This window comes from Fundulus heteroclitus, unplaced genomic scaffold, assembly GCF_011125445.2.
Source record: "Fundulus heteroclitus isolate FHET01 unplaced genomic scaffold, MU-UCD_Fhet_4.1 scaffold_118, whole genome shotgun sequence".
Taxonomy (NCBI): domain Eukaryota; kingdom Metazoa; phylum Chordata; class Actinopteri; order Cyprinodontiformes; family Fundulidae; genus Fundulus; species Fundulus heteroclitus.
In genome coordinates, this window is record NW_023396530.1 from 117501 (window position 1) to 133897 (window position 16397).

Genomic DNA, 16397 nt, shown 5'->3' on the forward strand with positions numbered 1-16397 from the left:
CCCCACACCATGTTGCCGTCATGGCCCCTTAAAAATCCTGAAATCAGAAGACAGCCTCACCTGGAGAAGCTGAACAGGTCGCTCTGATACAGGGAGATGTTCTTCTCTGAGTTCTGCATAGAATAAAACACACTAGATGGATCACTATTTATGGTCAGCAAACCCTGCAGACAAATACTCTGATGGCATCAAGGCCAGATCAGAGCCAGCCAGTAAAACCTGTTTCATGCAGACGGTGTGAACAGCACAGACCAACTGACTCCAGACAGGATGACTGGAGAAACTGGTTTTAATCATTTGTTGAACAAATGTCTACAAGGTAGAAAATAAAATGATCCTATCTGAGCAGTCCTGGGTGTCCAGAAGACTCATTTACACGTCTGGTAGGAGAAAGGAAATCATGTTTTTAGAGAAAGTCAACTAGTTTAATCTTTCAGGTGTCTAAAAGCCTGTCCGACTAAAAGTCTGAGATATTGAGAGGATCCAAGTGTATGAGCATGTATTAAAGGCAGAGTGGACAATTGTTCCGGTTTGAATAACTGCGTTAGACCGTCTTACCTGCTCTCCTCCTCAGGGACAGAATCTGATAAACACTCCCTGATCTGATTTCTTTCTGCTGACGCCAGTCTGTGAGCAGCGGAGCTACGCTGGACGGATGAAACTAAAGCTCAGCTCATACATAAACACCAGAAGTCCACAGCAAGGACACTAGGAGGGAGGGAGTGAGACCCAGGAGGAGAGAGAGTTGTCGGTACAACGCCTGAGATCTAAAAACAGCTTCCATCAAAAACTAAAGTTGATGATAACGCATTCATTTATTTTTAAATAATTCAGTTATTACTCTGTGGAGAAAATGATTGTTCCTCTAAAGAAGGAAGACAAACAGCGGCCACCGATCAGTACTGCAGACCCACCACCAGGGGCAGTGTTCAGACTGCTGCTCTCAGGTCAGATTTTCTCAGTGGCGTCTGCCGGTCTGAGGAAGCTGATCTCAGATCAGTCTGGCATGAGGAAAAACATCAAGCACAAATCCTGAAGCAACATCTCTAGACTTCAGCACCCGGGTTAAAGTTGGGCACAAGCAGAGGATCACTGACCCTGAGCAGAACCTCCAGAAAACTTTTTAGGTCAACAAACTACATTTTGTGTCAATCATGGATTTCAATGGTATAGAAAAGTGGTGGGCAGAGCGGAAAAGATGTATGCGATAAGACAGCTTGTGGAAAATCGTTTGTCTGTGGAGGAAAAGCCATAAGTTCTTTGTGTCGGCACCAGTGGAGCATCCTGATCAATCCAGATGTGGAGCATCCTGATCAATCCAGATGTGGAGCATCCTGATCAATCCAGATGTGGAGCTTCAATAGAAAGCTGCTGAAAGCGGTGGCAGGAATGACAGAGGGAGAAAATGAGGAGAGCGCTGCGTGATGGAGCAGCAGGTTTTCAGACAAACATGAAACACTGCTATGAAATAAAGGAAAGAAGGAATAATCCAGCAAGAATCCATCTGGGTTTGGAGCAGAACATAATATTCCTCGTGCCAGCTGCAGCTTCTCCTTCCTTTCCATGGAGGTGGAGCTGATGTAGGTACGTGACGATCAGCAGGTGGCGCTGTAGCGAGTGTTGACCACTGCTAGTGAAGCCACACTTCACTCGTTGGTATTCAGACTTGTTTAATCGCTAACTTGCTTATTTGAGATGCAGTGTAGTGCTCAGTATTCAGTGACGTAGACGGCATCTTCCTGTGCAACCTCGTTTTCTGATTACTACAAGCGCTGTTATCCATCTTCAAAGTTTTACCTCAACTTTGGCCACTCAAATCTTATCAAAGGTTAGGAACTTCTTCTTTAATAGTATATACTCCTTTAAGACCACATATTTTAGTTTATTTCTGTGAAGTCTGAGCATGATTTGACAATTCGCACATGGTTTCCTTGCTTCCGCAAAATTTATATTTTTGGTTGCCGGTTGCATACATCACTGTGAACTTGATCACATGACACGATTCAGAGTCTCTGATTGGCCAACTGCTTTGTTTACAAACAATGAGAATACATGTGATACGTTTATTCAATGAAATTCCAATTCTTTTGAGCCAGATTTTTTTTTTATAACAGTAGTTATTAATACAACACAAATGGAATTGAATCTCTCATATTGTATATTTTGCATATTCCACTATGTCGGTAGATGGCGATGAGTAATTAAAATTGCTGATTAATTAATTAATAATTATGTTTTTTACTTTTCATTTGGAATTCAGAAAGTAAATTATACAATTTATAAGTCCTGAAAGTTTCAATGAGCTATGATAATTATTTCTGAAGTTATAAGCAGTAACAGGTGAAAAGCTGTTGAGGATGGTCACAAGTGTTCCCATAGTTTTAGTACTAAGACAAAGGCCGAGTTAGCCCCTTGATTTTGTGATTTCAAATTTTGATAACTTTATTAATATTTATCTTTGAACAATAATCTTGGTATCATTTTAAAACTCTTGGGTCCCTTATTCTTAAAATGTAAGTCTTAGTCAGTTGAAGTAATGTTGAATTGTTTTGTCACATGCCTAGCTGATGTTAAATCACACAAAAACATCTGAAAAAGTGAGACGATCACTCTTCTAACAAAAGAGAGGAATGTAAAACGTTGTTTCTTAATAACTACAGCATGCTGGAGAGAAGCTGGACCACACCTGGAAGAGTCTGGCTCCAGGGAGGGAGGGAACCGGCTCCTCGCTGTAGGTCATGTTGTTCTCCTGGAAGAACTGCTTGATGGCCTTCTCAGAAATCTCCACGCCGACCACAGAGTGACCCAGATCCGCCAGCCTGAGTCGGGTCAGACAAAGCCAGGTTATGAACCAGCAGCCGCCCTCCCACCGGTGGGATCAGGAGGAACCAGACGCTCCTACCACTTCATGTCCACAGCTTTCCCACACAGAGGGAAGAAGAAGCGGACGCCGCTCCGTCCGTTCACCACCGAGTCGTAGTTGACCTGCAGCATCCTGTTGGAGAGCAACTGCTGTCAGATCATGGCTCCTCAGACACAAAAGTATGGAGCTATTATTGTTGCTTTATCATTTGCAAATGTGTGTGTGGAGTTGTGTGTCTGTATCTCGATTTGTGTGTGTGCAGTGGGATTTGAAAATGTGTAAATAAATCTGTAAATGTGTGAGGAGATTTGAGTGTCTGTACAACAATCTGCAAATGTGTAAAACTACTTGTGTGCAATCTGTTTTGCAAATGTGTAAAAAATCCACAAATCTGTATTGAGATCTGCAAATGTGTACTAAGATCTGCAAATGTGTAGATCAGTCTGTAAGCACACACAGAGACACTTGTGTCTGAAGTATTTTCGCTTCAAGACCCAGAAATAAAGACTTTTTCCCTCTAACGACAAAGGTTTCCCGTTTTAATGAGAGACTTATCTTGCTAAAACCAGATAATTTTCTCCTCATAACAACGCAACATACCCCGGCATCAGCTCGCGGGATATTTGAGTGTCATGGAGAAGATGGAGAAACAGAGGAAGACCCTTTATTTCTTTTTAAGAAGTCGTCATTTGTCAGAGGAATGTATTTCTGCTCTGAGGAGTGACAAGGTAGGTCATGCATATAAAGCAAGTCGCCTACTTGAAATTTGATCAATACGGCAGTTATTATTTATAGTTAACTTTGCTCTGGATACATCTACAGCACTGTAGTACCGTCTCTGGCTCCGTTCACACGGTGAAAACAGGTTTGCGTTGCCTTTGTACTCTCCATTTACACACTACAAGGTTTAACTGTTGCTTAGGGGGGGCTTTCAGCTATAGCTGTGGGTTTATTTACAACAGTTTGCAGCTGAAACAGTCCTCCGCCAGCCGCTGTTCTTCTTCTGGGCAATTTGACACGGAGCTTCAAAAAAAAAAAATCACAGCACTACTAGTGGTGCGTCATGGGAATAGGTCTCATTAAAACGAGAAACCTTTGCCGTTAAAAGGAGAAACCATTATTTCTGGGTCTTGAAGCGAAAATACTTCAGACACAAGTGTCTCTGTGTGTGCTTACAGACTGATCTACACATTTGCAGATCTTAGTACACATTTATAGATCTGAATACAGATTTGTGGATTTTTTACACATTTGCAAAACAGATTGCACACAAGTAGTTTTACACATTTGCAGATTGTTGTACAGACACACAAATCTCACACATTTACAGATTTATTTACACATTTTGAAATCCCACTGCACACACACAAATCAAGATACAGACACACAACTCCACACACACATTTGCAAATAATAAAGCAACAATATTGCCCCCATACTGTAGAAAAGCATCCAGACAGGACTGAAGTGAAACGGAGCTGATTGGTTCCGTCAGTTCTGACCCGCCTGGCTCTCCAGACACACAGCAGTTCATCAGCACACACGGACAGGTGAGGAGGAAGTTACCTGTTGACCTCCAGCTGATGGAAGCCGATCTTATTCTCCTGCCAGCGTTCCTCCCACTCAGACAGCTCCATGGTCCGGTCGGCCTGCTGCTCCACCATCCTGCCGAAGTTCCTCTGGGCAAGGCTGCAGCAGGAACACACACAGTCAGGCCGGCAGAGGGACACTTGTGATCCAGGGCTGTTCGACTCGTCTTTTTACTGGTCGAACCGGTCCAGCTACTCCAAGCAAATTCTGGCGTCCCGTCACCTGACCCTGACGTGCAGACTGACGTCATCAATAGTTCCTCTAACTCTCTGAACACCAGCTGGTTTCCTTCTGTGGGCCAGAACCTGCAGCATACCCCGAAGACCACCTGGCTGCCGTGAAGCTCACCTGTGAGCCGCCATGCGACTCAGCAGCAGGCAGAGCACACCTGAGGCCAGCACGGAGGACCGGAAGCTCACCTTTCTCACCTGCTGAAGAGCGTCACTTTCGCCCTGAGTGCCGTTTTACAGAATCCTAGCAGCTGATTAATTCAGTGTGAGTTTATCAGAGCTGCTGCTGCAGATCTGCTCTCGCTTCCCGCAGCAGGAGCAGCTTCTCCTTATTCCGCGGCTTGTTCTTTAACCAGAGGTCTGGCAGGAGCTCCACAGGAAGCGGAAGTAGTAAATTGACATCATTTAAAAATTAACATGTTTGTTTTAGAAGCCATCAAAAACAGTAGCGCTCTGCGCAAACCAAAGACAGGTGAGCTATTCGCCAGATTTACACATTTTTAATAAAGACTGCAGAGAAATTAGAGGAAATGTGTCTTGCTGCCGCAACATCGCCCCCTGCTGATTGGGCGTCCGGAAACGCGCCAGGTGGCGCTCCTGATTCATGTCTGAAGGGAAATCTATCAGGAGTTTAAATTAAAATATCCAATGGATTGTATTTTAATAGGAGATTACAAATGTGTTCCTGATGAATGGTACGACAGATTCCCTACAAAATATCTTAACCACGAATTTAATCAAACAATTACAAGATTTTGCAAAAATAACTCTCTTATTGATGTTTGGACACAGTTTTCATGGTTTAAGCCTAATAGCTCTTGCATGTCAAGAATTGATTTCTGGTTGGTAACTCAGGAACCTTTAAAATATACCTCACAGACTAGCATTTCTGCTGCCCCAGCAACTGACCATTCAGTTGTCAGTATCACTCAGTCTTAAAATGATCTTACATGCAGACAAAAATATTGGAAATTGAATGCAAACTTATTAAAAGATGATAAGTACTGTAACATGGTTAAAAAGATTTTAGCTCATGTTAAAACAAATAGAGAAATTAACAGCGAATGAAATAAATTGGAATTTTTAAAATATAAACTGAGAATATTCTGTTTAATTTTGGTAAAGAAAAAAAGTAACAAATAAAAAGAACAGGAAAGCAAATTGATCCAACAAATTAACTGTTGTAAGAACTCGTTGTCAACAGAAGGGGAATAAAGAAATGCATCAAATTACAATCAAAATTGGATGAATTTTATCAAAACAGAGCACGTGGTGCATTTATCTGATCAAAAGCCAAATGGATTGAAGGAGGGGGAAAAAAAATTCATATTTTAGTAGATTAGAAAATACCAGACAAAAAAATTACTATTCAGACTCTAAATATTGGAAATAGATATGTAACAACATCAAAAGAAGTATCTTGTGAAATTTTCACATATTATCAGAATCTATACGCTTCATAATTTTCAGTAACTCATTCTGACAACTTCTTTAAAACAGTCAAACCATTTGTCAGATTTGAATTTAAAAATTACTTGCGATACTGATTTGAAAAAAGAAGAAGCTAGATGCAGCAGTAAAGAAAATGGCTTTGGGTAAATCACCAGGACAAGATGGTTTAACAACAAACTTTTATCAGTTCTTCTGGTTGGATAGAAGAGAATTACTTTATCAGGTAGTGAATGAATGCATACAAGACACATTATTAATGAAAGATTCTTAGAAATGCCCTGGCCAATAGACTTAAATGTGGAATAAACACAATCATCAGTGAAAATCAATCTGGCTTCCTACAAGGTCGATTAATATACAATAACATCCGCCTAGTTTTGGATCTGATGGATTACAAACATCTTATAGAAGATGAAGGAATCATTTTGTTCTTAGATTTCCTTAAAGCGTTTGATAACATAGAACATTAATTCATCTTACAGTCGTTAAAACATTTTGGCTTTGGAAACATTTTTATAAACATTGTTTCTATATTAAATAACGATATAACAAGCTCTGTATTACTTCAGTCAGGAACTACAAGGAGATTTGATGTTAAGAGGTATACGACAAGGAGACCCGATTAGCCCTCTCTCATAATTGGAACAGAACTATTAGCATTATATATTAAGAATAACAGCAAGATAAGTCCACTAAATTTCCTCGGTACAAACCTTGTTATCACACAGTTATTAGACGATACAGCATTGTTTTTAAAGAATGCTGAACAAATCCCTGAGGCTTTAGAAGCGGTTTCTTTATTCTCAAAAGCTTCAGGCTTAAAGCTGAACTTGAAAAGATGTGAAATTTTAGCAATTCAAGATAATCAATACACTTTAATTCATAATATCAAAGCAAAAAATTAGGTAAAATATTTGGGTATAATGAATAACAAGGACCACACTGATAGAGAAAGAACAAATATTCAGCCTATTTTACAGAAAAAAATCAACAACTATTTAATAGAATATTGTTAACAAAAATGGAAAGGATAGCCAGACTGATTTATCCAGCATATACCTTAAATATACCAAATACTATAATAAAATTCATTACAATTTCATCTGGAATAATAAACAGCTGATTAGAAAGAACAGTATAGTAAAACCAGTAGAAAAAGGAGGAATAAACATTATTAATTTTGAAGTGATGAATGATGTAGTAAAATTAAAATGGCTGCAGACTTTAATTAAAAATGAAGAGTTTATGGTTTAGTTTCCCAAAAACTAGTTTTTCAAAAAGTTGGAGGAATAAAATTTCTCTTAAGATGTAACTTTGATCCCGCAAAATTACCGATTAAACTGTCAGACTACCACAAGTTCTAAGGTATTGGAAAATGCTATACAATCACACCTTTACACCCCATAATATGATTATTTGGAACAACAAATATATGCTGTATAAGAGAAAATCTCTATACAACTAGGACTGGGAGGAAAACGTATTTGGGCTATTATAGCTCTAATGAACACAAAGGATGATATTCTAGATTACACAGAATTTAAAAGAAAATATAATTTAGATTGCCCACAGAGGCAATTCTTATCTGTGATCAAGGTGATTCCTGCAACCATGATACATTTGGTGTAAGAAATTATTGAATATTCTGATGTAACACCAATCTTTCCCACTCTTCTTATAGATAAATACGATTTTACGGATCTCAAATTCAATAACAAAATGATAAGAGAACATATAAATGATGAAATTTTCCCTCTTCCAGTTAAAAGGAATTTATCTTTAAACATGTTTTCAGAAATGGAAGTTATTAAGATCAAAACCAGATTTCTCTCATTTCCTGTATCACTAAAGATGAAGAAGTTCATTTTAAAACTATAAATAATATCACACACACACACATACATATATACATATATATACATATACATACATATACATATATACATATATACATATACATATACATATATACATATATATATATACATATATATATATACATATATATATATACATATATATATATATATATATATATATATATATATATATATATATATATATATATATATATATATATATATATACACATACATATATTGGACCTGATTAGGAAAGGTACTCAGAATTGTGGCAAGGCGCAGATCGGCCAAGGTTAAAAAAGAATTTCTGCAGCACTCAAGGTTCCTAAGAGCACAGTGGCCTCCATAATCCTTAGAGGAAGAAGTTTGGGACGACCAGAACTCTTCCTAGACCTGGCTGTCCAGCCAACCTGAGCAATCGTGGGAGAAGAGCCTTGGTGAGAGGAGAAAAGAAGAAGCCAAAGATCACTGTGGCGGAGCTCCAGAGATGCAGTAGGGAGATGGGAGAAAGTTCCACAAAGCATATCCAGGCCTCTTGGTTTCCACATTGTTGATTATGTGAGCTGCATCTCACATGATATTCACTTTGCAAAACTGTAATTAGCTCCACTTTCACTTATATTGACACAGATTCAGTGTATTTAGGCCTCCCAGCACAATACTGACGTCATCAACACCTCGTGCCATTGAAAACGGCAGAAGATGACAAATGCCAAAACCCAGACCAAGCATGAGCTCTACCGTGATTGGTCGAGTCCGTTACCCTGACAACGATCTCAGCTGGTTTTGATGTAAACAAATGCAAGGAAGGCGTAGGGAGACAGCTGTGCATGGGTAGCAGCAGAGGTTGCGTTCACTGACGTGTAGGTGATGGGAAAATTGACAAACAAAATATAAATATGCAATAAATTGTGTAAAAACATTTCTGCTGGTGAAAATTTTGCATACAGCCTTAAACTGATTTTGTGTGTGAGGTTTTGATATGAGTAAATATTTAGTCGTACAAGTTAAAATGTTTTCCTGAGCAACTCTTCTCATCATAACTGACAGGTGCTCACATCCAAAATGCAAGCTCAGATGTTCTAAAACATATCTACCTTCATACAGAACATGTGGGTCTGATCCTGAAAACTATCAGCTGACATAGAGATGCTGACATAGATGAGCAACGCTGACCTAGACAGAGTTTCTGTCTTCTAATGGCTTCAGCTTAATGTGCAGAGGCAGAAAATCTAGGAAAACTATATTTAACTCCAGTTACCAAGTGGTCTGACTAACAGAAGTGTTTCATCTGGAAAACATTGATCTTAGAAAGTTTAAACAACCTGGCCGGCAACATCTAACCAGCCGAGACCCAACTCTCCTTCGAGAGGAACCCAGACCTGTTCCCTGCTCCAGAGCGGCACCGGTGTCTCCTCCCAGGGGGACACGGCCAGGATCATCCCGATCCGACCAGAGGGAACCGCTGCCTCAATGAGAGGACCTCCTTCTGCTTCCCACTGGGCTGTGGAGCGTTTGGAGCCTGCTGAAGGTTAAACCTGACAGCAGGCTAGAGGGTCCTTTAGGTGGACATCACAAGAAAAGAACAAACAGGACCAGAAATGTGGACATGTGCAGGACTCTGCATAGTGACTACTGATCAGTGGAAGCTGCAGCTCAGTTGTTCACCATGAAACTCAGAACTAGGTAGACTGGTTTCTGCAGCACACACAGGTGTCAGGTTCAGGTCAGTGTGTCTTCATCCCTGAATCAGAACATCCAGGATGGTGGTGGACAACAGGAAGTTCTCTTCATCCTGCTTTCATACCCTCAGTGACAATGTGAAGAAAAACCACAACGATCATCCTGCCTCGCTCCAACATGGAGATACAAACATTCCCAGCAGATCTCCGCCTTCTCCTGTCCTGATCACTGGTTGCCATGGCCACGGTTACCCAGGAGCCCACGGGCAACCCGAGAAAGGAAACCTGAGCAGCAGACCTGGATGCTGCCATCTCTAATTCATGGAGGGAGACGAGCACGTTTATCAGCAGCTCTGGCTCGATGTTTCTCACCAAAACACGTGAGAAGCTTCACTAAAGCCCCCCATCCATCCATCCCTCCCTCCGTCCATCCCTCCGTCCCTCCATCCATCCCTCCGTCCCTCCATCCATCCATCCGTCCCTCCATCCATCCATCCATCCCTCCCTCCCTCCGTCCCTCCATCCATCCATAGAGCTATTCTGACCCACAGATCTGCTCAGCCCTGATCTCTTATTTAAAGCTTTCTGAGAACCCGTCTGACCCATCTGGGCCGGGCGGGGGGGGGGGAGGGGCGGCTCAGCATCTGAAGTGGCGTTCAAACGGCGCTCATTGTTCACGAGGAGAGACTCCAGTCTGCAGCCGGCTCTGTTCATGAGCTAGAAAAGCAAGGAATATTTTCAACAGGGAAGCTCCAGCTTTGAATCTGGACTCTGAAGCAGGAAGTCTGAAGGACCGGCCCTGAATGAATGTGGAGCAGCATCCTGACTTCACAGGATCCACTTAGAGCACCAGCAGAGGCTGGGATCAGGTTCTCCCTGACATCAGTAAGGCTACACCAAACCAGGAGAGCGACAGAGAGAATCAACGCTTCAGGGCAGACTGCACAGTTCTGACCAGCAGCAGGAATGCCTGGATGAACGGTCTGCAGCCCGCCGCCGGTCTCCGCTCAGCTCATCAATAATGCACCAAGTCCAGGAGGAGAAAGTGTTTGAGCCGCTGATCCTGTGAGGGACCCCTGAGGATAATCTGCAGACTTGATGCTCTGAGCTGATGTTGGGAAACAGGAAGAAGAAGAAGAACATGGCTGCCCACATGGCCACCTTTGGACCATAAGCACAACAAACAGAACTAGAGACCAGCTCAGTTGAGATCCATCAGAAACCCGCAGAGAAGTTCCCAGAAGAGACCGCAGCCATGGTGAACACAGGAATGCAGCTGATCAGCTTCACCTGCGCTGTGACGGGCTGGATCATGGCCATCGCCGTCACGGCTCTGCCGCAGTGGAAGGTGTCGGCTTTTATCGGCAGCAACATCCTGACCTCGGAGATAAAGTGGGAGGGGATCTGGATGAACTGCATCTACCAGACTACGGGTCACATGCAGTGCAAGACCTACGACTCCATGCTGGCTCTGCCACCCGACATCCAGGCCGCCCGCGCCCTCATGTGCGTCGCCATCTTCATGGGCTGGCTCTCCTGCACCGTGTCCTGCTGCGGCATGAAGTGCACCACCTGTGCTGGCGACGACCGCCGCGCCAAGGCGGGCATCGCCCTCGCAGGCGGCATCCTCTTTATCCTGACAGGACTGTGCATCCTGATCCCGGTCTCCTGGACCGCCAACACCGTCGTCCAGGACTTCTACAACCCCAACGTGCCCATCATGCACAAACGGGAACTGGGCCAGGCCATCTACCTGGGCTGGGCCGCCGCCGTCATCCTGATGATCAGCGGCGCCGTCCTCAGCAGCACCTGCCCGCTCATGGAGAGGGGCGGTCGCTACCGGCGGGGATACATCGGCCGGAGCTTTGCCAACTCACCGGCACCGGAGCCACCCAAACCCATCACCTCCAACAACCTGCCACTGAAGGAGTACGTGTAGGACGGGAGGAAATGGACTGGGAGAAGGTTCAGAGTGTTTCCTGATCATATTCAAGTATTAACACAGTGAACGCACATATTTGCTGACACCTGAAGTTTGATTTGCTTTGTGTTGAGTTCCTCAGAGATGCAGAGCACACTGCGTTCACTGACATGTTAGCGTGTGCTGTGCAGTTTGTCAAATAAAGTCGCTGAAGTGAGTCGACAACTGTTCTTTTTTCTGGGTTGGATGAAACGAGTCAGTCTGAGTCCTTCATCTTTCTGCAGTCTGTTTGGAATGATTAGAGTTTAAAGTCTGGTAACAGATCTGAGGTCAGATTAGGGCTTCTCCTCCTGAGAAGACAGTCATCTCTGGGACTCCATGAAGAAGGACAGTCTGCAGAGGGAGTCTGAAAGGAAACACAGAGCGAGATTAGACTCTCCTGGCATAAAGAGTTCAAATGACGCCGGTCCGGTGCTGAATCATCCAGAACCGGATCGTGTCCTCAGTCTGTCCATCAGTTCTGTTCATTCTGTTTCCAGTCCAGTAAGCCAGTCACAGTCAACCACCATCAGACCAATAAACACCCAGGAGGGTCGGATACCTGACAGGTTAGCTGTGATGTCATCAGTCAGGTGCAGGGTTTCCTCCACTGTATTAAAGGCCTGGTGGCCCGCCAAGCCTTTAACACGTATTTTTTTATTTAATACTTTATACATCAGTAACAGTGTTACCAAAGATGGTAGATAGGATGGTCAAAATAATTCCTCGACATCTGAGAGCAACACAAAAAGTAAGTAAAGCTTCTAACTGGGACTGTGTAGTAAACCTCCTGGACAACATCAGCTAATGCTAGCTGTTATTAGCATGGCAGACACAGACGATGACCGGGTTCTGTTGGTCTGAGCTCCTGCCAGCTACGCCCTGCAGCACCACACCCCCCCCATCTACATCCATTACTACAACTACTGGCAGGATTTGATAGTTTTCTAGGGGAAACCCTGAGGTGTGATTGGTTAGTTGTGATGTCATCAGTCAGTGGTAATGTGACTGATGACATCACAACTAACTAATCCCACTGAGATATTTGTGATGATCTCACCTGTAATTTCTTGTTCTGAATCGGGGGATTCCAAGATTTTCCATCTCTTGAAAACAGACTCCAGCTGCGAGAGGTCGTCCAGTGTCAGCGTCTGCAGCAGAGTCTTCCTCTGCAGAAATCTGAGTGTGAGCTGAGGAGAACGCAGGAACCCAACACAAGCCTAACAGGTAGAGGTGAACAGGAAGGATACTGCTGTTTGTAGAAACGCTCAGCGTCCTGAAGCCACGCCAACATGTCAGCGAGCGAAGGGATGACGGAGCATCGCTGCGTCACTGCTGCCAGATCTAAACTATCTGCAGCGTCCTCGTACAGCTGCAGAACAGCAGACACTTGGTTACTGATGGCGTCTCTGACGGACTGCAGATGTGACCTGAAGGAGAGACAACCAGCACCGTTTGTCAGGCTGTCAGCAGAGGTCCAGCTAAAGAAAGGAGAATGGCGTCTGGAACAAATAAAGCAATGTGAAGCAGATCTTTGCCCTGTTTCCTGTTCACTGGTAACACCAAGCAAGCTGGGTCATCCTTCTAGATTAGGAGACCTTTTCTTCTTGAAGGAATCAAAGGTCCTAGCTAATCTGCAGGTCCAGAAAAAAACAAGAAAAGCTTCCTGTGATCCAGACCTTCCTGTAGTCTGGACCAATAGTTCTCCAGGGTTCCTGAAGGCTGCCTTTCCATTGGGTTCAGCCCAGTCTGTGGGGCTGTTCCAGTCTAGAAATACAGTTCTAGAAGCAGGTGTCAGGACTTCTGATTGTGTTTTATTGATTTCTACAAAAAAATCAATCATTACCGTCTACAGAATCCTAGGATTCCTGAGGTAAAGCTCTTCAGGAATATCTGGAGAGCTTTTGTCTCATTATTGAATTTATGGAATTAGTTGACGTGTTCTGATCTCCGAGGCCACTAGGTGTCAGTACCCACTAAAAATCACGTTCAGATGTTTTCAGCTGCAGGTCTTCCGAGTCTAAATCCTGATGCTCCACTCACATCCTGCTCCTGAGTCTCTGCAGCAGGAGGTCTGCAGCCTGCAGCAGCTGGAACTGCAGCCGCTCCTGGAGCTCCGGGAACACCCTGAGCGGTGTGTCGGAGACCCGGACCCGGGACAGAGCCCTCATCTGCTCCCCCAGGTTCCCTAGAGACTCCATGAGGGGGTCGCACTCCTCCAGCACGCTCCTCCACACCGCCCGCTGACTGTGGAGAGCCACGAAGCTCCTCCTGAGGGCCCCCTGCAGAGACATCTGGGTGCACTCTGCAGGGACACGTTCACGGGTCTACAGCAAAGACGGAAAAAAGACACACAGCTAAAGATGAAATATAAAATCTAGGCCAAATGGTTCACATCTCTGGATAATAGCCCACCTTCACGCAGGTTCCGTTAGACATAAAAAGTCGGGTTTGAACCCAAAACTTCCCGTTTTCACCTCCGAATAGAATCCACCATGCAGCAACACGCCTTAGCCACGAGGCTTCGAGTCGTTTCCGGTTTCCTGATGTAAACAACGCCTCGTGGTGCTTTCAGGGTGCCGGGAAAAGTGTCTCCATATTAACAGCAGCTCCTTTGCCCTCTAAAACCCATTAGACGCGTCGTTGGGCGGGTTCTGCCTATGCTGCGATGCGTCAGAGCGTCCGCCATGTTGAATGTGGCAAATCTGCAGTTATTCAGTCACTTAAACAGTATCAGAGGGACTTTAATCTCTGAATATACTTTGTATTCGTAATATTTTTATTTTTGTAATATTACAAGTTTATTTTCGTATCCCTTTAGCTCATTCTCCTGAATTTATTCTCGTAAAGAATAGAAATAATTAAAATAATCTAACCTGGCCCTATTACTATAGGAGTGGAATAATTCTGGAAATGTTCCCTCTTAATATGACGTTTTTCTCATAACTTTACCACTTTTGTGTGTGTGTGTTGTTGTTTTTTTTTACTTTATTGTCCTAGGTCTTTTTTTTCTCATATTAGTAATTTTACCTCCTTAATACTCCCCCAAAAAGTCTGTTCCTAAAGGTTCACATGTGACACGGTTTTATGAAATAATGAAGACTACAATGTTTAGATTGAACAAATTGATCCTTATATTCATAACACACACACACACACACACACGCACACACACACACACACACATATATATAGACAGCTATAATCTTGACCTATAGTTATATAATCACACAGCTATTTATTTGTCTTATAAATGTCTAAATACAATAGTCTGTACTGTATGCATGCTAAAAACCTTGAAAAAGAATGGTCTAACACAGCTTTTTTCTAGTGTTGCCTCTCTGCAGCTTTAGTGTGTCCAGTTTTGTATCATGGTGCAGCCTTAGTTTATAGAAGGCAGATACAAGTAGTAAAATCAGCCAGAATACATTTCCATGCAGCACAGGAATGAGGCATCTACTCTGATCCACGGTCACTACAACAGAACTTTTTTTCTGCCACATACAATATGGCGGTGACGTTGACGTGCGAACCTGCGCCCAACGACCACTGAGCTATATAATACACTGGAGTGCTAATCGCTGTCTGTTTGAACGAGTCACTTTGAAGCCACCAGCCGCCATATTGGTACTCCCTATTTCCCCCCAGTAACTAAGGAATATGTGCTCTACAGCATCGAATAACGAGGATTTTCTCATGTTCAGGGGGAGCTTAAAACTTTTAAAATGTCAAATGCCATATAGTTTTATGTTATGTTCTAAAAATATCAAGTACTGAGAAAGTCATGTGCTGAAATATTTTGCATTTTATTCATTTAAATATATATGTTTAACATTTATAAATATATAAATAACAATATACAAAAACATATATTTACATATGTGTATACATATATATACATATATACATATACACATACTTATATATACATATATATATCTAATATGAATAACATGTAAAATATTTCAGCACCTAATTTTCTAGTAGTTGATAGTGTTAGTACATCCACTGACTGTAGAATTACCTGTGAAACGTTTTCACACAGCCAGAAAACTGCTTGTTGTTGCAACCAAATCCTGTGGGATTCTGTGAGAGTAGGGAGGAGCAAGATGGCGGCCAGTGACTTCAGTTTTTCGGCAAAATCAGCACTCCAGTGTATTATATAGCTCAGTGCCAACGACGCGTCTACGTATATGATGTCTATGGTAAAACTTGCAGTTTTGAGACGTCCAGGCAGCGAAATAATGGTCCTCTGGAACTTTTTAATGGACGAACACCGAGCATGCACAGTGAGAACGTGAAAACAGGAAGCCTGCGGGTAAACTGTAAAGTCGTCTATAAAATCTTTAAATCAAATTAAAACCAGCAAAGTTGGGGAGAAAATTCCGATTTCCTATTTACGCCTCTAAATGCAGCATGAAAAACGAACCAGTAGCGAGAGACGTTTCTGGTGGCCCAGGTCAAACGTCCGTTCTGATTGGCTGGGAGGATTTCCGGGCTCCTCCCACCGCAGAGGCAGAGAGCTTCACGAGTTCAGCTGCTGACAAGCTAACTGCCGCTAAAGCCGTCACCCTGACGCCTAAAACCTTTATTCTGCCCTCATTCCGACAAAGCTCACAGTGTCTGACAGACACTCTCTGTGTATCAGAGAGTGTCTGTCAAACGGGCAGTACTCTTTCCGCTTCCGCTGTTATCAGACACACCATTTGTCTAAAAAAAAAAACAAAAACAAAAAAAACAAAAAAAAAAAAAAAACGG

At 42.9% G+C, this 16397-nt stretch overlaps 3 protein-coding genes across 4 annotated transcripts in view; 1 reads left to right on the forward strand and 2 right to left on the reverse strand.

Moving 5' to 3' along the window:
* LOC105922445 (probable thiopurine S-methyltransferase) overlaps window positions 1-5053 on the reverse strand; it is a 6915-nt gene extending 1862 nt beyond the window's left edge. The window contains exons 1-5 of one of the 2 annotated variants that reach the window (XM_012858335.3): window positions 4882-5053; window positions 4430-4552; window positions 2903-2995; window positions 2687-2819; window positions 61-113 (exon numbers count right to left, since the gene is read on the reverse strand). In XM_012858335.3, the coding sequence (XP_012713789.2) occupies window positions 61-113; window positions 2687-2819; window positions 2903-2995; window positions 4430-4527 (377 nt within the window). In that variant the 5' untranslated portion in view covers window positions 4528-4552; window positions 4882-5053. Of the gene's footprint in view, window positions 1-60; window positions 114-2686; window positions 2820-2902; window positions 2996-4429; window positions 4553-4872 lie in introns of both variants that reach the window. The other variant, XM_012858336.3, reaches the window with a different exon arrangement.
* Window positions 5054-10913: 5860 nt separating this feature from the next.
* Window positions 10914-11641, forward strand: LOC105922448 (claudin-4). Its single transcript, XM_021314066.2, has one exon. The coding sequence runs from the start codon at window positions 10935-10937 to the stop codon at window positions 11616-11618; it is 684 nt and encodes a 227-aa protein (XP_021169741.1). The 5' UTR covers window positions 10914-10934; the 3' UTR covers window positions 11619-11641.
* Window positions 10924-14202, reverse strand: c19h1orf109 (c19h1orf109 homolog (H. sapiens)). Its single transcript, XM_012858340.3, has 5 exons — window positions 14055-14202; window positions 13683-13966; window positions 12890-13069; window positions 12700-12818; window positions 10924-12006 (listed from the first exon to the last, which is right to left on the reverse strand). Exons 1-5 carry the CDS (start codon window positions 14076-14078, stop codon window positions 11963-11965), a joined length of 651 nt encoding a protein of 216 aa, XP_012713794.2. The 5' UTR covers window positions 14079-14202; the 3' UTR covers window positions 10924-11962.
* Window positions 14203-16397: the final 2195 nt, after the last annotated feature.